The 25,853-nt window shown below is 38.7% G+C and overlaps 1 protein-coding gene across 2 annotated transcripts; it reads right to left on the bottom strand.

The window, feature by feature from the left end:
* Positions 1-2,908: 2,908 nt before the first annotated feature.
* LOC115701152 (myb family transcription factor PHL8) lies at positions 2,909-7,630 on the bottom strand. Of its 2 annotated transcripts, none has more exons than XM_030628860.2 (7): positions 7,328-7,630; positions 4,537-4,898; positions 4,367-4,443; positions 4,193-4,268; positions 4,021-4,096; positions 3,854-3,923; positions 2,909-3,757 (listed from the first exon to the last, which is right to left on the bottom strand). In XM_030628860.2, the coding sequence occupies exons 2-7, from the start codon at positions 4,652-4,654 to the stop codon at positions 3,140-3,142; spliced, it is 1,035 nt and encodes a 344-aa protein (XP_030484720.2). In that variant the 5' UTR covers positions 4,655-4,898; positions 7,328-7,630; the 3' UTR covers positions 2,909-3,139. The 2 variants fall into 2 exon arrangements, with proteins under 2 accessions (XP_030484720.2, XP_060958301.1); XM_061102318.1 differs by having other exon boundaries at positions 4,537-4,802.
* Between the last annotated feature and the right edge of the window lie 18,223 nt (positions 7,631-25,853).

Here is a 25,853-nt window from a genome sequence, read left to right as displayed (position 1 = left end):
GCTAACATAAATATGGAATCTATAACTTCTATAGGAATATAGAAGTGAAACGATGATATCATTCGAGCTTGGGTAAACAAAGATAAATCGTTGAGATCTCATTTCACTTCGCTGAAATATCATTTATACGGAGCTAAGTGTTTTAAGGATAAAATGCATTGAAGGTGTAACGGTAATTTAGTCCCTATTCAATGTAGATCATTTGTTAGAGGGTCATTGATCAAATTAGGATTATAACAATGAATAATTAATAGCGTATCTATATCGTGGAACATATAGAGCGTTCTATATGACTGAGAGTGCAATTCCAAGTTCTAAGTGTGGATTCAATAAGGAATTAATAAGTTAGGGAATTTACTTGGTAAGTTCGGTTCAGCTTATTGGAAGCTCGGTTATATAGGCCCATGGTCCCCACACTAGTTGAGACCATACTGCTTGTAAGACTCAGTGAATTGATTTTGATTAATCAATTATAATTCTAAAGTTAGACTATGTCTAGTTTATGAATTTTAACTAAGCAAAGGCAAAATTGTGAAGGAAAAGTTTCTAGGGTACATTTGTTAATTAAGAGACTTTGATTAGTCTAATTAATAAATATATTAAATGACATTATTATTTAATACTTAATTTTTAGTTATTAAAAAATTGGAATTGGCATTTAAATGGTTAAATTGAGAAATTGGCGTTTTTGAGAAAATTAGATGTAGAAATGATAAAACAGCAAATTGCAAAAGTGGGGCCCATTATCTACTAATATGGTCGGCCACTCTTATAGGGTTTTATCATTTATTTTTTCATTATTTTAATGCCAAATAATTCTAACCCCACCCTAGTAGTTTGCTATAAATAGGTAGTGATGGCTTCAGAAAAAAAAGGACATCTTTTCTTCAAAAAAACTGAGTACCTTCTCTCCCTAACCTAGCCGCCACTTTAAGTCTTCTTCTTCACCATTAAAATTTGAAACCCTTGAGTGATAGAGTAGTTCCCACACACATCAAGTAGTATCTCAATCATAGTGTGGAAGATTGTGAAGAATCCAATCAACAAGAAGAAGAATCAGCATCAAGGAAGGAGAGAAAGAGATCCAGGTTCAGATCTTGGTGAGGCTCTGCTATAGAAAGGAATCAAGGGCTAGAGATCTGAACGGAAGGAGTCATTATATTCCGCTGCACCTAATGTAAGGTTTCCTAAACTTTATATGTGTTTATTTCATTATTTTAGAATTCATATTAGGATGTTAATGAAACATACATGGTAGTAAATCTAGATCCTGGTAAAATATTTCCAACACTATAGTGGTTCAATGAGGAATTAATAAGTTAGGGAATTTACTTGGTAAATTCTAGATCTGCTTATTGGAAGCTCAGTTATATAGGCCCATGGTCCCCTCACTAGTTGAGATAATACTGCTTCGAGACTCAGTCAATTGATTTTAATTAATCAATTATAATTCTAAAATTAGACTGTCTTATTTAAAAATTTTCACTAAGCAGGGGCTTAATTGTGAAGAAAAGAGGTTTTGGGGTCAATTTGTTAATTAAGAGACTTTGTATGGTCTAATTAATAAATTATATAAATGACAATTTTATTTAGTAATTAATTATAATTATTAAATAAATAGTTTTGGCATTTATAGGTTTGTATTGGAAAATATGGTATTATTGAGAAATAGAATAAGTGGTTGAAATAAAGTGACAAAATTGTAACTAGAGATGGGTCCCTTTGAAGTGTACGACCACATATGTTTTTTGCTTAATATTTTATTCTTTTTTTAATTCATATAATTTAACCCTAAGCCCTAGTTGAAACACTATAAAAAGAACATGATGCTCTCATCTCATCAACACTACTTTTGTTAACTTGAATATTCAACCAACCTAGATGAGAGAGTTCCTTCCTTAGTTTTTTCTCACCTCCTTCATTGTTCTTCACTATTCGAACCTTGAGTGATGAGTGCCATGCCCACACATAGCAAGTCAAGTACTCAATCATAGTGAGTAAGACGGTGATGACCAAACCCGAAGGAGAGAAAGAGATTCAGGTTCAGATTTTGATAATGCTCTGCTACAGAAAGGAATCAAGGGCTAGAGATCTGAACGGAATGAGTCATATTATTCCGCTGCAACTAATGTAAGGTTTTCTTAAACTCTTATGTGTTTATTTCATTGTTTTAGAGAATTCATATTTAGGATGTTAATGAAACATACTTGTTTAAAAATCTAGATCCTCGTAAAATATTCCCAACAGATAGTTGTTTCTATCTAGCTTCATTGAAAATGGTTGACTCAAAGTGTTCCTGGACGGACCAGTGGAGGTGCTGCCATAAAAGAGCTTCATTGAGCACTGGAGCTTGTGGAGGAGTTTTCTGAACTTGTTTTTGTAGGTGTGACCTGAGACATTTGAGTGCTTTCAGTTGTCATGAGTGTTGGCCTTTGAATGGCTCTGACACCAAAGTTCAAATTCGAGAGAAATGTAGAAAATGAAGACTCAGCTCAAAGAGCATGAGTGCTACTGATTTTCATATATAGAAAAATAATTACAGAAACAAAGGCACAAGTGCCAATTACACAGTGTCACGTTGCAACCAAAAAAAGCAACCTGTAACAACAATCTGTTAAAGGAAATAACAGATGAAATCTACCTAAGGATTACAACAATCAAGCATTCCAATAAGACCCTTCAGTCATCATTGACATCATCATTAGGTGATGATTCAATTTCTCTGAAGTCTGTCATTATATTTTATTTTGTAAAACATAATATTTAAATTTAAATTAACTAAATAGAGAGAACTGACAATTTTTTATAAAACACATGATCAAAATTTATATTCACTCTATTACAAAGCGATTACTAGTAATACTATACAAGAATGGGATCCGTTTTGCATGAAAGTATTCACACTATATTAGTGCTAGGAAACAGAGAATGTATTCACACGCTATATATTTCACTTTCTTTTAGAATGAATATGCTTTTAAAAGTCCTTGGAGTTCGATACACATGACATTATACATAGTTATAGACAAGATTAATTCTTATTAATCAAGTTTGCTTAATTTACTATTAGCACTAAACCTTTGATTGGCATCAAATTTCACACCAATAGAGGTGCACATTTGAGTTTCCGTCTCCCTTTTCAATTCAAGTCAATTGCCTTTGGACCTGAATCAATGTCATTCTGATATTGACTATTCAGATCAAACGTTCCCACTAATCCATATTTTCTCAAATGGTTACTGTTTTTGTCTAAATGTGTTGGTGATCTCTTAGAATTTGGTTGCTCAACACTAATACCATCAGACATGGTACCTCCATTCCTTTTCCTCCCACTAACTTGATTGCTTGTAGCATTGTTCCGTAGATTGTGTTCTGGATGAACTTCCATTAGTTGTAGTTCAATGGTGTTCGTGCTAGACTTTTGGGGATCACCATTGTTATCCATTGGTTTCTTCTCTTCTTCTCGCCCTGAGCTTTCAGAAGAAGTCAGTGAACTCTCCATGGAACACATTGTGCCTCTCATTTGTTTCCTTTCAATGCCTTCTAAGCTTAAATCTCTTGTCTCTGTTATTTCTGAGAAAGAAGAGCTGGGGCATCCATTGTTAACCATCGATAATAATCGAGAAAGCTCGGCTTTCGTGAGCTCTACACCCACTGAAGAAGAGCTATATCCAGCAAGAGTTTCTTGAGCTTTCTTCAGTACAGACTGTAGATACTTTCCTTGAGCTTCAATTCTCAGCTGCAGATGTCTTTGCACCTGAAATACAGTACGGATTTATTCTGAATATACTCTTGCATCTAATCTTATTTTAAAGAAAGGCAGCTGAGTTGGGATTTGTGTTATTGGTCCTACCTCAAGCTGTTCATGGAGTTTCCTTTGTACTTCCATTTGCAATTGGAGAGCCTGAGCTATATGCAAGCCTCTGATCAAACACAACATTTTGTTAATAGGAACTCCTTCAATTATAACTTCCATAAATAAGAAAGAAAAGAAAAATGGGATCTATTTCTAACTATTACTCATTCATCTGACTCTGAGTTCCATCATTGATTTCTCCATTAAAATGCCCATCACTCCCCTGAATCTCTTTGAAATCTGAAACAAGGATGACACTATCAGAAATATGTAGCCAAAAAAAAATTGAGCATCATATTCTGTAATAGCATAGCCAATATATAATATATATATTACCTGATCCATTGAAGCTACCTTCTTGCTTATTGTCCGAGCAGGCTTCAGATTGTTGGCTCTTACCCAACCTGTATTTCTGCATAAGAACAGAAAATGGTTTTCAATATGATTTTTTACTATACTATACAAAAATGATTGGACAGTTATCTATATGGGAGAAAATATGTACAATACCTGTAAATGGCTCTTTAGATGGTACAAAGTAAGTCCTGGAATTCCCATCACCCTCATCAAACTCTTTGGAGTAGCCTCTGCCCATATTATAAAAAGAAAGATACACATTAGATCTTTCGTACTAAGAAGATGAAGATTATTTTGTAAATTAATATTTATGTATACTCAACTATCTGCTCCTCCAAGCTGATTGATAGCATCAACAAATCTTTGATGAAGTTCTGATGTCCATTTGAGCCTTGGTTTTGCATCAGTGGATAAGACCAAATTCATATTCTGATTTTGCATATTCAGAATAACAATTTGTGTGTATTCCAGGTGAGACAGATAGATAGAGAGCTAGGGACTTTTCCTAAGGTGGTGCTTGAATATGTGGCAGCTGTAGTTCTCTTTATAAATTGGAGTTGTTGGGCTGTCCTATTTTCTCACTCCATATCTGGAAACATAAGTGGGGTTATGTTGGAGAGGGGAATATATGCCATGAGCTGTGGCTCTTTTCTTTCTCCCATCTTCCATTTCATACCAACTTTTTCTTTAAAAAAAGAAAAAAAAACAATTATTTGTTTATTAATTGATTTTTTTCTTTCTTCTTTGACTTGAAAGGAGTGGAGAGAATCTCTGATGCAGCAAGAACAGAGAAAGCAAACATAGTTCAATTTGAGTCTCAAAAGGAGAGAAAAGAAGAAAAGTGTATGGTTTGTTTTTATCTTGATGTTTTTCCACATCCCTCTCTCTCTCTCTCTTTCTCTCCGTTTTCCATATATATCTCCCCATTTCTCTCCTTGATTCCCTACTTAATTGGGCTGCCCCACCATGATGAATAATGGGTGCAACTTAATAGCATGAGAAGCTTTGAAAGGTGAAAAAAAAAAATAAGTTGATGAAAGTGCTATAATGGATATTTCTTTTTTGTGACTAAAAGGGAAATTCAAATGAGTTTTCTTTCTCTCTCTTCTATTTTATTTTAATTTATAGGAGGGTGTGGTGTGATTGGCAGATTCTTTTTGTTCTTTGTAGGGAAGAAGGAATCAAAGAATCTTACATTAGATTTTAGGACCCAGGCCATAACATATTTTTCTTGTAAAGTAGTAGTAAGCTGAGGGAATAAAAGGAAAAAAAAAAAAAAAAAGAAAGGTTGAATCAAACAAGACCTTGTAATGAAATGAAGATGAGATACAAATTCCTATACAATGACACCCCTACAGTATATGCTTTATTGTAAAAAAATTGAAGTGAAAGAAAGCCATGTATTTGTAGGATCATCCAAATAAAGTGGAATCTGAGGCCCTGAATTTTATACTCAACCCTGTCATATACAGTCTATTACTCAAAGCTTTAACATACACCTCTGAGGTCCCACATATGTACCATCCATCAGTCAATATTCCTCTACTCATCATTTTTCGTTTTACACTAATCTTTCTAACATTAATTGCAATTTGTTTGAGACAATTATTAACTGTTCTTGTTATCTCTTAGTTTTCACATTGACATGGAGGGGGTCCAAGGAAGGGTGACATGGCAAGTCATAACTGGACGTAAAGTTACCTTAATTTATCCAAAGTTCAAATATACACATATGTACATAAATATTTTTCATCTAGAAGGTAAATCAAAGTTTCCTTTCAATTTGCGATTAGCTCATCAAAATTTGATCCATCATCTTATAGTGCTATCTATGGGACACATAGTGCAAATTGTACTGTACAATCACGATATGCACACAACTCTTTTCTCAAAGGGAGCACCCAATGAAATGACAAAAAGGTCCATATAATATACGATCATGCATGCACTACTTTTTCTTTTATAATGTAATAAATGTGATTAGAAATCAAACAGCACTTGCTCTGGATAAAAGTCTCACAAAGAAATATATTCCAAAGGGAGTGTTGCTTTAATCTGTAATGCATATCCAGGACGATTGGCAAGTGAAGAGGAGAAATTTTCATCCCAAAAAAGAAAAGATGAGGAAAAAAAAAAGGAAAAGAGAGTGCACAATGGCCAACAACAAATCGTAAAAGTCAATTGCATAAGATCAAACTGTGGATTTCTTGGGTTGCGGTCAAGAAGTTTTGATCACTTGGAATCAAAATCCAATCATTGGTTTTTAAAAGCCTTACCCCATCTAAACACAGCCACATGTACATTTTGGTTTGCCTCATTGATGTAACCAATGTTTCATGATTCAAAAGTACCTAAAGTTTTGATTCTTAATGTTATTGAAATTAAAACACATAATAATGAATCCAAGATGTTGAGAATCATGGAATCACCTTATTGCACCATCTGGATCTCGTGCGGCTGGCTAACCATCTGGACATGTGTGGATCGAAAGCGCGATAGGGATATGGCTCTGATACCATGTTGAGAATCATGGGGTTCCAACTCAAAACCAATTGGCAATGAGTGGAGTAGCCCATGTTCTTATATATGGCTCAATACTTTTACATTTAATCCACGTGGGACAATGTTCTCCAATAATAAAAGACAAAAAAACATTCATTAAAGGAAAAACTCTTCTTTCTTTTATTCTCAAAACGAAGATTTGTCTCTAGGTACCAAATAAATTAATAAACTCAGACCTTGTTAACTATAGCTGATAAAATTAAACGAAGATTTGTGTCAAGGATCTAATGTGTATCTGTTATCATTCTAAATTCCTCAAGCTTCGTTTCTTCGCTTTACTAAAAGATCAAATATTTTGGTAGACCCCACAGAGTGGGATGGGGTAAGTTTTACAGCAAGACTATCAAGGTAGTGAGATTCTTGTTGTTCTTCTTCCTGACTAATTAACCATCTGCTTCTTCTTTATCTAAAGGAAAAAAAAAAAAAAACCTTGTAGTTGATCAACTTCGAAGAAAGGAATATAAATTATTGACAAAGTTGGTTATGGTATGCGAATGTGGCCCAAATATTTAAAAAATGAATAAATGAATAAAAGAGTTTTAATTGAAGTACCTTTCTCTTTAACCAGCTGCTACTCATGTCTACTTAGTCTTAGAAGCTCCTTTTCTATGCTTTGCTTTAAAATATTCTATAGCAGATAAAGAGATTCTGGGATGATGCCAAACGGGGCACTGGTATCCTTAGGCCATTTGGAGAAGAGAGAGAATCAAAAAGTCATATGAATATGAAAAGAAAAACAAGAAAAAGAAAAGACCCTAATCAATTATTATTCTTTTAAAGGGACCCATTAGTGAGATTTTTCTCTTTCTCAAATGTAAAAGCATGGAAGAGATGAGAAGAATATATATGGCCGAAGGAATCAAGTAAGGAAAAACAAAAGGAACTTGTCACCATCCAACCCAAGAGAAGCAACCAAGTTTTATATTATCACTTAAAAAATGAAAAAAAAAATAATATATATATATATATATATTTAAAAATATATGATATACTTTTCCTGTGTAGCACAAGTCATAACTTAATGATATTGACGTGAGCAATATGTCACTTACAGATATATCAATTTTGTTATCCTATGTCACAGTCTTGTGGGCTTCGGTAAAAAGCAAATAATAAGATTGTAGCATATAGTAGTTTAATTATATCCAATATTGTTATCTAGCTGAAAATCCTAGCAGTAAATGTAAAACTCACACACACGCACACAAAGAAAGCTACTTTGAAATTCTCTAAATATACTTATGTCCACATAATTAGTCATTGAGCAAACAAACATAACAAATTTGGACTTTTAACAAAACCAATGATCAAAACTCCATCTTCGTGGTCCTTCTTTACCCAGATTACATAAATATATATATATATATATTTATATAAATGCAAGCTTTTTGTTTACTTACATTTTAGTACACATAGAAAAAAAAAATATATTATGTGGTAAAGAAGATGTAGAAGTGTCTGACTTAGTACTATAGTGAATATATATTTTTGGAAGATTTTTAATCACTGCTTATTCACCAGATAGTAAATGTCACACACAAAGCCTAATTATTAAACAATGCCCCATTGGGCATTATCTCGAATATGTACGAGGCATAACATCTTTGTCAAGACCCCACGACTTGACTGAGTGACAAAACAGAATCATTAAGAAATATTCCCTTAAATAATTCAGCCAAGACTAATAAATTATTTCTGAAAGAACTGGTATAATTACTATAATATGATGTGTGCTTCTATGTAAGGTTGACATGAGTGAGCCCTCACAAGGCCATTGTTAATGCACTCTGCTAGATATCAAAACCATAAGTGGTGTCTAATACCATTAAAAAGCTATATCCCATTTTAAATAATAATTATTAAACTAAAGTATATAAAATTTAATGCTTAATTACACAATATATAATAATATTAGGTGTTATATCCGAAATTCGACTACCATCTCAACAAAAAACACGTGTTAGATTGGAAAGAGTAGGGATCAATGCATGAAACGGTAATTATATTTGAAAATAGAATAACTCATTAAATACGGAAGTGACAAAGTATATTTACAACTTGCTGACTATAAGGTCTTGCGCGAGATAAAGATATACAAACTGTTGCCTCATACATTAGCGTGAAACCATACGTCAAGGGATGCACAAGGTGAGGCATCAACCTCGTTAAGCATGAGTAGACGTAAGAAAAAAAGAATGATTGTGAAGACACTAAGCGTATAATATATATTATACAAACTGAGTATAACAGACGGGTAAACTCAAGCAAGTGATAGCGAGGCGTCCGTCTCGCCCTAGGAAGACATGCGCATGGTACTTTCACTAACTAGCTCCAAACATCATTCAATAAGATTCACAGCTCCTTCGAGTCAATTCTCTCAAGTAGAAGCTGACATTCAAATGATGTAGACTGTAGAAGTTCACCTTATCGCCGAGAGCTGCGATTGTCAAATGGAGCGTTATGTCTTCAGCGCAGGAACGACGAGATTTACATTATCAACCTCTGAAAGATACGGAAAAAGCTCCAGCTCGCTATCAAGGTCATTGGTACTGGGTTCTTATCGAGACATCCTAGAACACTATGATTTATAACGTGTTTAATACACAATTACTTTGACCCAGTAAAAGCGAAATAATCACAGCTGTGTGATATTCAAATATTAACCTCATTTATCATATGTAATTAAACCCCACGATTTCAAGGATAATTGTTGTAAAGATTTCAGTCAACCCTGTAATTAACTGCCTGACTATGCAATTATTAATAGAGGCAAGTTAGACTGAAAAATAAAAAAAAAATCATAAGAGAAAAGGCCCTAGAACAACATCAAAAATCAAATAATATTGACTCGTGGACTATGTAGAAGTTTAACTTCAAAACAACGTAAAAAATCCTTTGTGTTCATACTTTTTTCTTTACTGTCTATATTTTTTCAGTACAAGTTTATCACTATTTAGGCTCATATTTGGTAAACGAAAATCTGCGTTAACAGTTTGGTGCTTTCATTGAGAGCCTTCGTGTAAAAGCTCAGAAAAAACCCTCCTTACATATACAAAACACTCTCCTTCATGGCTGACAGCAGGGAGAACGTTAACACATCACATGAAGAAACTCATCACCGTCCTCGAAAAGAGCCCTTGGGTTCCAGAAGTGTAATGCCCTAATGCTAAGGCACACTACAGTGCTTTTTTCAATTACGGTGCAATCTTTGCTAATCAAAGAATTTTCTTGAAAAACGTGTTAAATTAAAACTTTTATAATAAATATTAAACTTTGTATTATATTAAGATATTTACAAGTGTCGGGATCCCGTATTCAAACTTTTTAAACTTAATATTTCAAAATACACATAATCCAGGTCGCACAGCGACTACAAAATATAATCCCCAGATGTTCCGAGACCGAACACTCCAGGTCGCGCTGCTTCGACATGTACAACTTCATCTGAGATCAGGTTCCCTCCGGTTCAGCTTTCGCCTTTCCTTTACCTACACATGGATATCGAACTGTGAGTCGACAGACTCAGTAAGAAAAGCATATAACATTTCATAAAATTTCTGACTTGTATTTAGGGGCCCATACACCTATTTACAAGGCTTAACAGATGAGTACGAACGTTCCATACCAGGGTATAGCCACTATACCACATACACTACGTACCTCAATGTACGAGTGTTGGTAGGGTTTGTTTCATACCCTGAGTACCACCGAGTGATATACCATGCATTCTCAGTACCTCTCCGTACTTATGCTAGTATCACAATACCTCAGATAACATTCACTATACCAAAGCACTCTATATCATAATTATATTGTATAAGTGTTGGTAGTGCAACTAACATTTTAAGCATGCATATACACATAACATATACATACACTCAGATATCCATATCACACATTATATACAGTTCTTACCTTCTTTCCGAATTCAAGTGTGCTGGCCGACCTGAACGAAAAGTCTCGTGCTAGATGGATACCCTAATCACATAAATTATAACATAGATGAGTGACACACTAAATCACTTTCTGGGGACTTAAACTTGAAACTAAAAGTTTCCCTATCGATAAATAACATGGAAATACCCTAGATATCTCAAAAATTGGTAAAACTAGGGTTTCAAAAACTGCCCCAACCGGCAGACCGGTTCCCAACCGGAAGTCCAATTCCAGGACACCAACCGGTCGACCGGTTGCTACAGGTCCCCCAGAACCAGAATTCCGGTTCTGTGCTGGGAACCCGAAAAATGCCCCCATGACCTCAAAATTAAGCCACACTTTGGAAAACTCCCCAGAGTACCTAATTAGGGTATAAGCAGCATATTCCAGCCAATAAACCAAAGAAAAACCCACTGAATCAAAACATGCCATTAAAGATCAAAGTTAAGGTTTCTATGCTCAAATTTGCACAAAACCCAAATCAACTAATCAAACCAGCTGCTAGAATCCTTAATCAACTCAAACGAAGCCTAGAATTCGAACCCTAAGCATCCCAAACCATAACAGCCACTGATTCCCAAAATTACAAGTTCAAACTAAACTTTAAAGTTTCAAAACAAAAACTATGGTTCTATGGTTACCTTTGATTGCCCCTCCTTGCATCCCTAGCTTAATTTCAGAGAATTAGGAAGGAAAAATTGATCCTTGCCCTAGTTTTGCCTCAACCGAAAGAGAGAGAGAGAGAGAGAGAGAGAGAGAGAGAGAGAGAGAGAGAGAGAGAGAGAGAGAGAGAGAGAGAGAGAGAGAGAGAGAGAGAGAGTTCAAGAAAATGTAATTTTCTTCTAATTTTGATTTTTCCTTCAAATGAAAATAATTAATCTAATCTAATATGCTTGCTGAGTAAAATGGATAAGTGTCCCCTCCCTAGGCAGCCACCAAATCACCTATTAACAATTACAAAAATACCCTTAAGCCTACAACTTAGGCATTTCCAAAACTAGGGGTAAAATGGTCAAATTCCATAACTCCGTCTAATCTTCGTATTTTATTTTCTTTAAAATATTTCCCACTAAGAAATAAGGTTCTAAACTTATCCATATGATCCAACAAGCCATCCATCGCATTTTCCGTTGTCGCCGACCAAAAATTACAAAAATAACATATTTCACACATAAATCAAATAATACCCCTAGAGTTTAATAAAATATCCAGAATTGAGAAATTATAACTCTAATATTCATTTCTAAATATTGAGACCGACAAATAAAAAATTCATAAATAATTATAAAATTAACAGGAATTAGTGCTAATTGCCTTTACTAAGCCAAATTACTAAAGCGGTCATTACAAGAAGGCCTTCCAACTTACGGTTCAAACGGACCACCCGCTCTAGGAGGACCCAACCTGAGGGTGGCCCCAGCACTCGGACCACTCGTTCCAGGAGAACCCAACTTGGGGTTGGTCCCAGTACACGAACTACACGTTCGAGGAGGACTCAACATGGGAATGGCCAAAATCCTGGAATGAGAAATGAAGGGCCTAGTCGTGGAGGTGCTCAGCCTAGAGGTAAGAGTACTCATGAAATGGAAAACTGCCGTCTTAGACGCCGCTTAGAGGAGGCAAACTGGCAGAACACTGAATTAGAGCGTGACGCAACCTCAGCTAGGGCGGCATAGGGGAATAACACTCAAAATCAACTTGACCTTGGAGTGAGAAGACCACGAGGCAGACCTCATGGCTCACAAACCAGTAGATAGGAAAATGCTCAGCTAGAACTCTCTCATAGAAATGAGGTTTACCCTAAAAATCCTAATGATCAGCTAGAACCCTCTCATAGAAATGAGAATGGGAGGCAGCCAAAAACCACCAAACAGGAAATTCCTTGTACAAATGAGGAAGACCCTGGGACGCAACCCAGGGAACGTAGGTCACCGACGAGGAATCACCAATGTTCTTCTCGAACCCATAGAGAGAGGGCTCGTACAAACCCCCAGTGGGGGAAATATGACAAACCACGCTCGAGGGGAAGAATAGATCGTGAAGAAGTAAGTGTCACCTCATGGCGCTCAAGGACCCATAGTCGATCAACTCGAGGAAGAGAAAATGCTCGTCGCGCTAATGATCAAGAAAGCACGGGAACCAGTAAATTTGCAAGTCACTCAAGGACAAGATCCATGAGCAAGACAAGATCCGTAAGTAGGACACAATCTGTGAGTAGAACGAGGTCTGCTAATAATTATTCCCAACCGAATTTGCGAGAGCACTTGTAAAGCCCGCTTAGTTAATTTGGAAATTAGCAGTTATTTATGTTAATCAGGAAATTATTTATAGCCATTTAAATAATTTATTATGGAATTCAGATATGCATGAGTATGTTATCAGCAGTTATTATATTTCGCATTTCCGGTGTCCGGTATTTTGGAACGCGGCGTTTGGCTCAGTAGAGATCACAACTTAGTATGTTAGTATTTTGGGGACGGGTTTAGACATTGGGAATGTCGGGAATGGCCGGGAATTTAGAATGTCCCAAAAATACCCCTTTAGTTTGATTTTCATGGTTTTATGGTGGAGGGGCAAAATGGTCTTTTTGCCCCATTAGTGTGTTGTTTTATGTGATTTATTAAATGGAAAAATAAGTGTTTATTTTATTAAATGTTGGCTGAAATAATTTTAGTTAAATGGCATTATTATTTTAAGTTCCTTCATTTTTCACACTTAGAGAAAAAAAAAATAGAAATTTTCAAAAAGAACACTCTCTTTTCCTCTCTAACTTTCGGCTGAAGCTTTTGGTGTGCATGAACTGATTTCTCTTTGATTTTTCCAAGCAACTTTCATCCATTCTTGAGACTCTTTGCAAGCTAGGTTAGCTCATCTTCTTCCTTTCTTAAAATTCTTGAGTTTTGATGAAATTATGAGTAAATGCATGTTAATTTTGAATGTGTTGCTGCTGCTTGTGATTGTTGTTATTTTTATGTTCAAATGCTGGATTATTTATGCTTAGTTAGGTTGAAATGCATGCTAGATAGGTTGTGCAAAGTTTGGAAATTTTCTATGCAAAATGTGTGATTTTGAAGATGAATTGTGTAATCTGTTGCTGGGTTATTGTTAATGTTTTTGATTGTTTTCTGAGGTAATATTATGCTAGTTTAAGGTGAATTAAGCTAGTGGATTGCTTGTTTAGTTGGTTTTGCTCAAGCTTGAGTTTGGAACTCAAAGCTTGAGCTTCAATGGTGAATTTTGCATGTGGGATTTCTGGGTAGGTTTGATGCTCTAGAATTGTTATTTGGGACCTATAGAGGAGGTCTGGAAAGTTTGGGATCAATTGGGTTCGAATTGGTCAAGATATGTGAATTTTTGGTTGCTTTGCGAGGAACCGGAATTCCGGTTGTGCATCCGGAATTCCGGATGGGGGTTCAGATTTTCCCAGAACCGGAATTCCGGTTGGGCAACCGGTCTTCCGGATGGGGGATTTTTCAGAACCCTAGTTTTCCTCGTTTTTGGGTTTTTAGGGGTATTGCCATGCTTTTTATCGATAGGGAAACTTTTAGTTTCGAGTTTTAGTCCCCGGGAAGTGATTTAGCGTGTCACTTATAGCGTTGTGGTTTTTATGGTTTAGGAGCCGCAATCCGCCGTTCGGCTTCGGTTCCGATCAAGTTGACCGCACACCGAAATCGAATCCGGGTAAGATTAGTATAACAGTATGCATATGTAGATTACATGTTTAGCGTGCATGTAGGAAGCCTGTTAGATTACATTAGATATGTATTTAGGCTTCGAACCATCCAACCCTGTCACGTCGGTACAGGCTGGAGTATGACCAGCAGCCGGAGTATGACCGGTTTGACCGATCAGGCTGACACTTGGTTGGTGGTTCCGTGCTATTGACGTATCCCGTCGGTACAGGCTGGAGTATGACCAGCAGCCGGAGTATGACCGGTTCGACCGATCAGGAGGATATAGTAACACGTCGGTACAGGCTGGAGTATGACCAGCAGCCGGAGTATGACCGGTTCGACCGATCAGGTTGTTACGTGTCAATAGTACCGTCCCCCGAACGTTCAAAACTCGCACCATGTTGGACATGGCGGTAGTGCTCGGTACCATGTTGGACATGGCGATGGCGGGACTCGGCATCGTGTTGGACACGGCGATCGATTTTATGTATGATATTATTATGCTTTTCTTACTGAGTCTGTCGACTCACAGTTTACGTTCATGTGTAGGTAAAGGCAAGGCAGTTGCTGATGGACCGTGAGCGAGCTTATGAGATTGTACATGTCGGGGCGGTTAGGCCTGGAGCGTACGATCCTCGGGACAGCACGGCTGAGATTTTGTAACTGTCGTTAGACGACTTTATTTTGATGTAAAAGTTGAACAGTAAAAACGTTTGTAAATATTTTTATAAATCGGGATCCCGAGACTTTTTGCAAAATGGTTTATAAGTTTAATGAAAAAGCAAAATTTTAATTAATCACGTTTTTCCATAAACCTCGTTGATTAGCAACGAGCTGCACAGTACGTTTAAAAATCACGTAATACGCCTAAGATAGTTAGGGTGTTACAATTTGGTATCAGAGCCGCCAGGTTGTCTTCCGAAGATCGTCACGACATGTACAATCATCATCAGCAGTTAGCTCGGTTCACGGTTCAGTAAGCCTTTATTGCTTTAGTAGTTTATTTTATTCACTTATGAAAATGAAAAGCCTGTTAGGAAGCATGTTAGTAGCCTGATAGTAGAATAGGCGCATGTTTCGTTTTTAATTTCCAAATTAAGCGGCATTAGTAAGCTCTCGATGATCGTGACCTGAGTGCCAACTCGGGATTTCGAGGCGGTTCAGACTAGATGGACGCCAGACGAAATATTAGGAGTCAGGGCATCTCAGTCGGGTCAGATCAAGGTCGAGGAGCTCATCTCCCCTCAAGTGTTATGGGCCGAGGTAGAGGTCCCAGGGGCAGGGTTCGCGGTTGGAGTGATGTAACTCGCCGCAGGCTGCCCAAGTCATTCAGGAAGCCCAGAATTGGGAAGTTACGGTTTGCGGAAATGCAAGCCCGGATAGAAGAGCAAGATCTCGAGATTCAGAGGTTGAGACAGCAGGGTGCTCTTGCAGTCCCAGTGCCCGTAGTTCCAGTGGCACCTGCCCCTGCTGCCCAGGCCGAGATAGTGGTGGCGGCCATTAGATTGGAACCTTAGTACGAGCGGTTCCGGAAGCAGGCACCTCCGGTATTCCTGAGAGGTCCGGGCGTGATGAAAGCCGAGCAGTGGCTGACGGTGATCACCAAGATCTTGAACTTTATGGATGTCACCGGGAACGACAGAGTGGTGAGTGCCACTTTTCAGTTTTAAGAAGACGCTCTGGTCTGGTGGGACATGGTGTCTTAGATCCATGACGTTATCACTATGACCTGGGAAAGGTTTTTGGAACTCTTCAGCGTTAAATGTTTTAACGAGGCGGTTTGAAGCGCCAAGAGGAAAGAGTTCGCCCACCTGACCCAGCGAGAGAATATGAGCATGACGGAATATATTACTCAGTTCAACCGGTTGGCGAGGTTAGCCTCGGGATTTGTGTCAACCGATTTCAGTAAGAAAGAAAATATCTCGATGGACTTAAGGTGAAGATCAAGTATGACCTTATGATCACTACCGACGATAAGACCATCTAAGTTGAGATGGCGAAGAAAGCATGGTGAGCTGAGGGCGCAACTAGATGTATGTGGAATCAGTTAGGACTTCGGAATGTGGCGGGGCTCCTACCCCTTCTGCGTCAGGTTTCAGCAGGGGAGGTAGTGGTTCGGCCATGGACTGGAGGAGAAAATCATCCACTGCATCCGGTGGCTCGAGGCAGAACAAGAGGTTCCGAGGGAACCAGAATCAAGACAGTCGTCAGGCTAGTGTTGAGACCCGTTATTCCTACGGGAGTGTCTCATTAGTAAGAGGCATCCTATGGATGAGTGTTTAGGTCAAGGATGTCTGATGTGGCAGACAGAATTTTTAGAAAATTGGAAAGACTATATGATAGATATGAATCAGGGTTTGGAACCCTATTACCTGGCGGAGAATTGGTTATCTCCAATAGGTGGATTAGGTCTATGCCGATCAGGATAGATGGTAGGGAGTTAAGCGCTGATCTGATAGAGTTGAGCTTAGTCGAATTTGATATTATTTTAGGAATGGATTTCCTATCTAAATATTCGGCGAGCATTGATTGCAAGAGGAAGATGGTGGTCTTCCAACCGGAAAGTGAAGAACCGTTCGTGTTTGTGGGTTCGGTTCAGGGATCTCGGATCCCGGTGATCTCGGCTATGTCAGCGAGAGAATTATTGCACGGTGGGTGCTTAGGGTTTCTGGCCGTGGTGGTGGACACCACTCGGCCAGACACCATTCGGCCAGAGGACATCAATGTGGTTCGGGAATTTTTGGACGTTTTTCCCGAAGAACTTCCAGGGTTACCACCTCATCAGGAGATTGACTTCGTGATTGACTTGGCACCAGGGGTGGATCCGGTTTCCAAAGCCCCGTATAGGATGGCTCCAGCTGAACTTAAGGAGTTAAAGATTCAGCTCCAGGGGTTGCTTGACATAGGGTTCTTTCGGCCCAGTGTGTCACCTTGGGGAGCCCCGGTTTTGTTCGTGAAGAAGAAGGATGGATCTATGAGGATGTGCATTGACTACAGAGAGTTGAACAAACTGACGGTGAAGAATAAATATCCATTACCTAGGATCGATGACTTGTTCGATCAGCTTCAGGGGAAGACGGTCTTTTCTAAGATTGATCTCCGTTCGGGTTATCATCAGTTGAGGATCCGAGAGGAGGACATTCCAAAGACGGCTTTCCGCACTAGGTATGGACACTACGAGTTCCTGGTTATGTCATTCGGACTAACCAATGCTCCTGCAGCATTCATGGACCTGATGAATAGAGTATTCAAGGATTTCCTCGATATCTGTGTGATTGTGTTTATCGACGACATCCTCGTGTACTCTCAGTCAGAAGAGGAGCATGAGTTACATCTTCAGATGGTACTGCAACGACTTCGAGAACATAGACTCTACGCCAAGTTCAAGAAATGTGAGTTCTGGTTGTCTCAAGTGTCCTTCCTAGGGCACATAGTGAGTAAAGATGGGATCAAGGTGGATCCCGGGAAGATCGAATCCGTCAGGGATTGGCCGAGACCGAAGACAGTGACAGAGATCGAAGCTTCTTGGGGTTAGCCGGGTACTACCGTAGGTTCGTGGAGGGGTTCTCCAAAATTTCAATGCCCCTAACGTAGCTTACAAAGAAGAATCGGCGATTTATGCGGTCGGATAAATGCGAAGCTAGTTTTCAGGAGCTGAAACAGAGGTTGATTACTGCTCCGGTACTAGCTTTGCCTTCGGACAAGGAGAAGTTCGTGGTCTATTGTGACGCATCCAAACAGGGTTTGGGGTGCGTATTGATGCAAGCCGATCGGGTTATCGCTTATGCCTCCCGTCAGTTAAAGGATTATGAACAGCGATACCCGACTCATGATTTAGAATTGGCCGCAGTGGTTTTTGCACTGAAGATTTGGCGGCATTACTTGTATGGCGAGAAGTGCGAGATCTATACCGACCATAAAAGTCTCAAGTATTTCTTTACTCAGAAAGATTTGAACATGAGACAAAGGCGATGGTTGGAATTAGTGAAGGACTATGATTGCGAGATCCTTTACCATTCCGGGAAAGCCAATGTTGTGGCCGATGCCCTGAGCAGAAGGGATCCCAGGCAAGTGGCTAGCATGGTTCAGATCTCACCTCAGCTAGCAGAGGATATGGTCAGGTCCAGCATTGAGTTTGTGGTAGGTCAGCTACACAACTTAACGCTGCAATCTGACCTGTTAGAAAGAATAAAGATTGCTCAGACGACAGATCCGGAGTTAGTGAAAATCCGAGATGAGGTATTGGCTGGTCAAGCCAAAGACTTTTCAATGTCAGATAGTGGGATGCTTTTGTATAAAGCCAGGGTTTGTGTCCCGAACAGTGTGGACTTGAGAAACGAGATCTTTGAGGAGACTCATTCTACTCCATATTCTCTGCATCCCGGCACCACCAAGATGTACCAAGATTTGAAACCGTACTTCTGGTGGAGCGGTATGAAGAAGAATTTGGTAGAATTCGTTTCGAGATGCCTCACGTGTCAGCAGATCAAGGCTGAACATCAGAGACCAGCAGGGTTGTTGCAGCCTTTAACCCTACCAGAATGGAAATGGGAGGATATTACGATGGATTTTGTGGTCGGGTTACCTAGGACCACGGGTATGTATGACTCCATCTGGGTAGTGGTGGATCGATTTACGAAATCTGCTCATTTTCTGCCGGTTAAGACAACGTTTGCAGTGGATCAGTTGGCAGAGTTATATGTCAGGGAGATAGTGAGACTTCACGGGGTACCGAAGTCTATAGTTTCGGACAGGGATCCGAAATTCACCTCCAAATTTTGGCAGAGTTTGCAACGGGCAATGGGTACGAAGCTAAAATTCAGTACAGCATTTCATCCTCAGACAGATGGTCAGTCCGAAAGGACAATTCAGATATTGGAGGATATGCTGAGAGCCTGTGTTATGGACTTTGAGGGTTCATGGAGTAAATACCTACCGTTAATAGAATTCTCATACAACAACAGTTACCAGAGTACGATAGGGATGGCACCCTACGAACTGTTGTACGGTAGGAAATGTAGATCCCCTATCCACTGGGATGAGACAGGGGAAAGGAAATACCTAGGTCCAGAGTCAGTTCAGCGGACCAACGAGGCAATAGAAAAGATTAAAGCTAGAATGCTTGCCTCCCAGAGCAGACAGAAGAGTTACGCAGATCCGAAACGTAGGGATGTTGAGTTCCGAGTAGGGGACCATGTGTTTTTGCGAGTATCTTCGATGAAGGGGATTAAACGTTTCGGGAAAAGAGGCAAGTTATGCCCTAGGTTTACAAGACCTTTCGAGATTCTCGAGAGGATAGGTCAAGTGGCATATCGGTTAGCATTGCCTCCAGCTTTATCAGCAGTGCACAACGTATTTCATGTCTCAATGTTGAGAAAATACGTTTCAGACCCCTCTCATATACTCAGTTATGAGAGCCTTCAGCTTCAGTCAGATATGTCTTATGAGGAACAGCCAGTGCAGATCCTGGATAGAAAGGATAAAGTCCTTCGGAATAAGACCATAGCGTTGGTCAAGGTTCTCTGGAGAAACAGTAAGGTGGAAGAAGCCACCTGGGAGCTAGAATCAGATATGCGAGCTCAATATCCAGAGTTATTCAGGTTAGATTTCGGGGACGAAATCCTTTTAAGGGGGGGATAGTTGTAAAGCCCGCTTAGTTAATTTGGAAATTAGCAGTTATTTATGTTAATCAGGAAATTATTTATAGCCATTTAAATAATTTATTATGGAATTCAGATATGCATGAGTATGTTATCAGCAGTTATTATATTTCGCATTTCCGGTGTCCGGTATTTTGGAACGCGGCGTTTGGCTCAGTAGAGATCACAACTTAGTATGTTAGTATTTTGGGGACGGGTTTAGACATTGGGAATGTCGGGAATGGCCGGGAATTTAGAATGTCCCAAAAATACCCCTTTAGTTTGATTTTCATGGTTTTATGGTGGAGGGGCAAAATGGTCTTTTTGCCCCATTAGTGTGTTGTTTTATGTGATTTATTAAATGGAAAAATAAGTGTTTATTTTATTAAATGTTGGCTGAAATGATTTTAGTTAAATGGCATTATTATTTTAAGTTCCTTCATTTTTCACACTTAGAGAAAAAAAAAATAGAAATTTTCAAAAAGAACACTCTCTTTTCCTCTCTAACTTTCGGCTGAAGCTTTTGGTGTGCATGAACTGATTTCTCTTTGATTTTTCCAAGCAACTTTCATCCATTCTTGAGACTCTTTGCAAGCTAGGTTAGCTCATCTTCTTCCTTTCTTAAAATTCTTGAGTTTTGATGAAATTATGAGTAAATGCATGTTAATTTTGAATGTGTTGCTGCTGCTTGTGATTGTTGTTATTTTTATGTTCAAATGCTGGATTATTTATGCTTAGTTAGGTTGAAATGCATGCTAGATAGGTTGTGCAAAGTTTGGAAATTTTCTATGCAAAATGTGTGATTTTGAAGATGAATTGTGTAATCTGTTGCTGGGTTATTGTTAATGTTTTTGATTGTTTTCTGAGGTAATATTATGCTAGTTTAAGGTGGATTAAGCTAGTGGATTGCTTGTTTAGTTGGTTTTGCTCAAGCTTGAGTTTGGAACTCAAAGCTTGAGCTTCAATGGTGAATTTTGCATGTGGGATTTCTGGGTAGGTTTGATGCTCTAGAATTGTTATTTGGGACCTATAGAGGAGGTCTGGAAAGTTTGGGATCAATTGGGTTCGAATTGGTCAAGATATGTGAATTTTTGGTTGCTGCCTGCGAGGAACCGGAATTCCGGTTGTGCATCCGGAATTCCGGATGGGGGTTCAGATTTTCCCAGAACCGGAATTCCGGTTGGGCAACCGGTCTTCCGGATGGGGGATTTTTCAGAACCCTAGTTTTCCTCGTTTTTGGGTTTTTAGGGGTATTGCCATGCTTTTTATCGATAGGGAAACTTTTAGTTTCGAGTTTTAGTCCCCGGGAAGTGATTTAGCGTGTCACTTATAGCGTTGTGGTTTTTATGGTTTAGGAGCCAGTAATCCGCCGTTCAGCTTCAGTTCCAGTCAGGTTGACCGGCACACCTGAAATCGGAATCCAGGTAAGATTAGTATAACAGTATGCATATGTAGATTACATGTTTAGCGTGCATGTAGGAAGCCTGTTAGATTACATTAGATATGTATTTAGGCTTCGAACCATCCAACCCTGTCACGTCGGTACAGCCGGAGTATGACCGGCGGCGGAGTATGACCGGTTTGACCGATCAGTGACACTTGGTTGGTGGTTCCGTGCTATTGACGTATCCCGTCGGTACAGCTGGAGTATGACCAAGCGGCGGAGTATGACCGGTTCGACCGATCGGGAGGATATAGTAACACGTCGGTACGAGCTGGAGTATGACCGGCGGCGGAGTATGACCGGTTCGGACCGATCGGGTTGTTACGTGTCAATAGTACCGTCCCACGAACGTTCAAAACTCGGTACCATGTTGGACATGGCGGTAGTGCTCGGTACCATGTTGGACATGGCGATGGCGGGACTCGGTATCGTGTTGGACACGGCGATCGGTTTTATGTATGATATTATTATGCTTTTCTTGCGGGTCCGTCGACTCACAGTTTACGTTCATGTGTAGGTAAAGGCAAGGCAGTTGCTGATGGACCGTGAGCGAGCTTATGAGATTGTACATGTCGGGGCGGTTAGGCCTGGAGCGTACGATCCTCGGGACAGCACGGCTGAGATTTTGTAACTGTCGTTAGACGACTTTATTTTGATGTAAAAGTTGAACAGTAAAAACGTTTGTAAATATTTTTATAAATCGGGATCCCGAGACTTTTTGCAAAATGGTTTATAAGTTTAATGAAAAAGCAAAATTTTAATTAATCACGTTTTTCCATAAACCTCGTTGATTAGCAACGAGCTGCACAGTACGTTTAAAAATCACGTAATACGCCTAAGATAGTTAGGGTGTTACAGCACTTGAATTAGAAAAAACTAGATCTTCACCAATAACTCGATCCAAAGTAAGAGGATCCTATCCAATTACGAATAGACGAGTTGGAAGATAAGTTTAGGAGATATCAAGTGGGGGAATGAGGAAGACAATCTGGATACGAGTCAGACGAGGAGCTCGAGTCGTACCATCCAGATATCATGAATACTCCATTCCCTCAGAGGGATTAAAAAACCCTCACATTTCATCGGATAATGGGACCACCGATCCGGTCTCGCATTTGAATAACTTTAACACAATAATGCGAGCTAGTAATGTGACAAACAATTTACGTTGTATTTTGTTTCCCACCTCGTTAGTTGGAGCAGCAAGTAGTTGATTCAACAAATTTGCTCATCATTCCATTACTTCATGGGAACAGCTGTCCAACGACTTCAAAAAATAGTTTCAGGCCGCAAGGGATAGGCAACCCGAGGCATCCTTGCTAACCAATATAAAGCAACAGTAAGGCTAGACACTTAAAGCATATTTAATTTATTTTAGCACGGGTGCTACAAGAGTTAGAAATCTGGATGATAGTACACAACTCATTGTTGGAATATATTTTACCATGATCTAGATTTACTACCATGTATGTTATTTAACATCGTAAATATGAATAAATAAACACATATAAAGTTTCAAAAACCTTATAGTGGGTGCAGCAGAATTATAATGGCTCCTTCCACTCAGATCTCCAACCCTTGTATCTTGTCTGTAGTAGAGTATCACCAAGATCCGAGTCCGAATCTCCTTCTCTTGAGTCTGGATTCTTCACAGCCTTACACACTATGAATGAGTACCACTTGATGTGTGTGGGCACGTACTCAATCACTATAGGGTTTGGAATTATGAAGAGAGGAAGAGAAGAGAGTGGTTCGAATGGCATAGAATAGATGGCTCAAACCTTTTACTGAAGGCAATTGTTTTCATCATCTTTTAATATGCGGCATCACTATCTATTTATAGGCAACCACCTAGGTTTAGGTTAGAATTATTTGACATTAAAATATTGAAAAATTAAATTGTAAATTCCCTTCAAGTGCCCGGCCATAGGATGTGGGCCCCCACTTTACAAATTTGCCATTTTTCAAATTTTTCCTTATTTTCTCAAAAACACCATTTTTCCAATTCAACCACTTAAATGCTAAAACTATTTATTTAATAATTAAAATCAATTATCAAATAAAATTTCCATTTAATATATCTATTAATTAGAGTTAATAAAGTATCTTAATTAATAAATAAGCCCTAGAATCTCTTTTCTTCACAATTAAGCCCTTGCTTAGTGAAAATTCTTAAACTAGACATAGTCTAATTTAGAATTATAATTGATTAATTAAAATCAATTAACTAAGTCTTACAAGCAGTATGGTCTCAACTAGTATGGGGACCATGGGCCTATACAACTGAGCTTCTAATAAGCAGAACTAGAATTTTACCAAGTAAATTCCCTAACTTATTAATTCCTTATTGCATCCACCATAGAACTTGGAATTGCACTCTCAGTCATATAGAACGCTCTATATGTTGCACGATATAGATACGCTATTAACATTTAACCATCGTTCTAATCCCAATAATCAAATATCCTCTATAGATGATTTACGCCGAGTAGGGATAAATTTATCGTTTCACCCCTCAATGTATTTTATCCTTAAAACACTTAGCTTCCTATAAATGATATTTCAGTGAGCTAATATATTCACTGAGACAAGAGCTCTTCCATTTATCTCTATTAAGCCAAGCTCGAAGGAAATCATCATTTCACTTCTATGTCCAGATAGAAGCTATAGATTCCATATCTATGTTTAGCGCTCCCACTCAATTTCACTATCATGTTCCCAAAATATACGTATCACCCTGACCAAAAAGTAGGCTTAACTAAGAAAACAAAGAACATGAATAGCACTTCTGAGATTGAACCTAAGTGTAACACCCTAACTAGCATAGGCGTGCTTACATGATTTTTAAACGTATTGTGCAGCTCGTTGCTAATCAACAAGGTTTATGGAAATCGTGATTAATTAAAATTTTGCTTATTTAATTAAATACTTATAACATTTCGTACAAAATACTTTGGGATCCCATTTACAAAATACTTTACAAAAAAAAAAAAAAAAAAAATTCACTGTCTATTACAAAATACTTGTCGCCCAGCGACTAACTACAGAAGCCCTGATGTCCCGAGGATCGTACGCTCCAGGCTTAATCGTCCCGACATGTACAATCTTCATTAGCTCGTCCTCACGGTTCCTCAGCTTTGGCCTTGGCCTTACCTACACATAAACATAGCACTGTGAGTCGACAGTTTCAGTAAGAAAAGCATAAAGCACAAAACATACATAAATTACAGGTTATGATCAGACACCCATACCCCTGACCACAACCCTAATCCCCGTGTCCCACACGGTACTGAGTCTCGAACGTTCGTACAACAGTACTTTTGACAGAGTAACAGCCTATACTCGGTACACTGGTCATACTCCAGCCGCTAGTCATACTCTAGCCTTACCGATGTGTTACAGTATCAGCCTATCTCGGTACACTAGTCATACTCTAGCTGCTAGTCATACTCTAGCCTTACCGATATGATACGGTCAAACAGTACAGTACCATAGACCATAATATCAGCCTATACTCGGTACGCTAGTCATACTCTAGCCGTACCAATGTGATAATGTCGGATGGTACGAAGCCAACATACATATCTAATGTAATCTAACAGGCTTCCTAACATGCACGCTAAACATGTAAATACATATGCATACTGTTATACTAATCTTACCTCGATTTCGAATTCAGGTGTGTCGGTCAACCTGAGTGGAACGAACTGCTCGGCGAATTACAGGCTCCTAAACCATAATAATCACAACACTGATAAGTGACACGCTAAATCACTTCCCGGCGACTTAAACTAGAAACTAAAAGTTTCCCTATCGATAAAAAGCATTGCAATACCCTAAACAACACAAAAATGGGAAGAACTAGGGTTCCCAATTTTTTCCCTATCGGTAGATCGGTTTTACAACCGGAATTCCGGTTCTGGAAAAATTCCTGAAAGCCCCAACCGGTCAACCGGTTGCTAATGGCCTCCCTGAACCGGAATTCCAGTTCAGTGCAGGAATTTTTCAAAATTCCATAACTCGACCAAATCAACCCCAAACCAATTCAAACTTTCCAGACCTGCTCTAAATACCCCAAATAACAATTCCAAAGCAATAAAACAACCCAACATGCACAGAATCAAAAACCACCATTAAAGCTCCAAGCTTTGAGTTTAAAACTCAAGCCTGGCTAAATCTACTAACATACATCAAACCTGCCTTAATCTAATCAATTTAGACATAAATAAACTACAGAAAACAAACCCAAGCACAAATAACAATCACAGCAACTAATTCCTCATTTTACCATAAAAATCATAGTTTTGACTTTAAAGCGTTACACAAGGTTAAATCACATCAACTAACAACAAAACTAGCTTGAATTCACTCAATTAAACACATCA

The sequence above is a fragment of the Cannabis sativa genome, chromosome 8, assembly GCF_029168945.1.
Source record: "Cannabis sativa cultivar Pink pepper isolate KNU-18-1 chromosome 8, ASM2916894v1, whole genome shotgun sequence".
Taxonomy (NCBI): Eukaryota; Viridiplantae; Streptophyta; class Magnoliopsida; order Rosales; family Cannabaceae; genus Cannabis; species Cannabis sativa.
The sequence above is the reverse complement of the archived record's forward strand: the minus strand, read 5'-3'. Positions and strand labels throughout refer to the sequence as shown.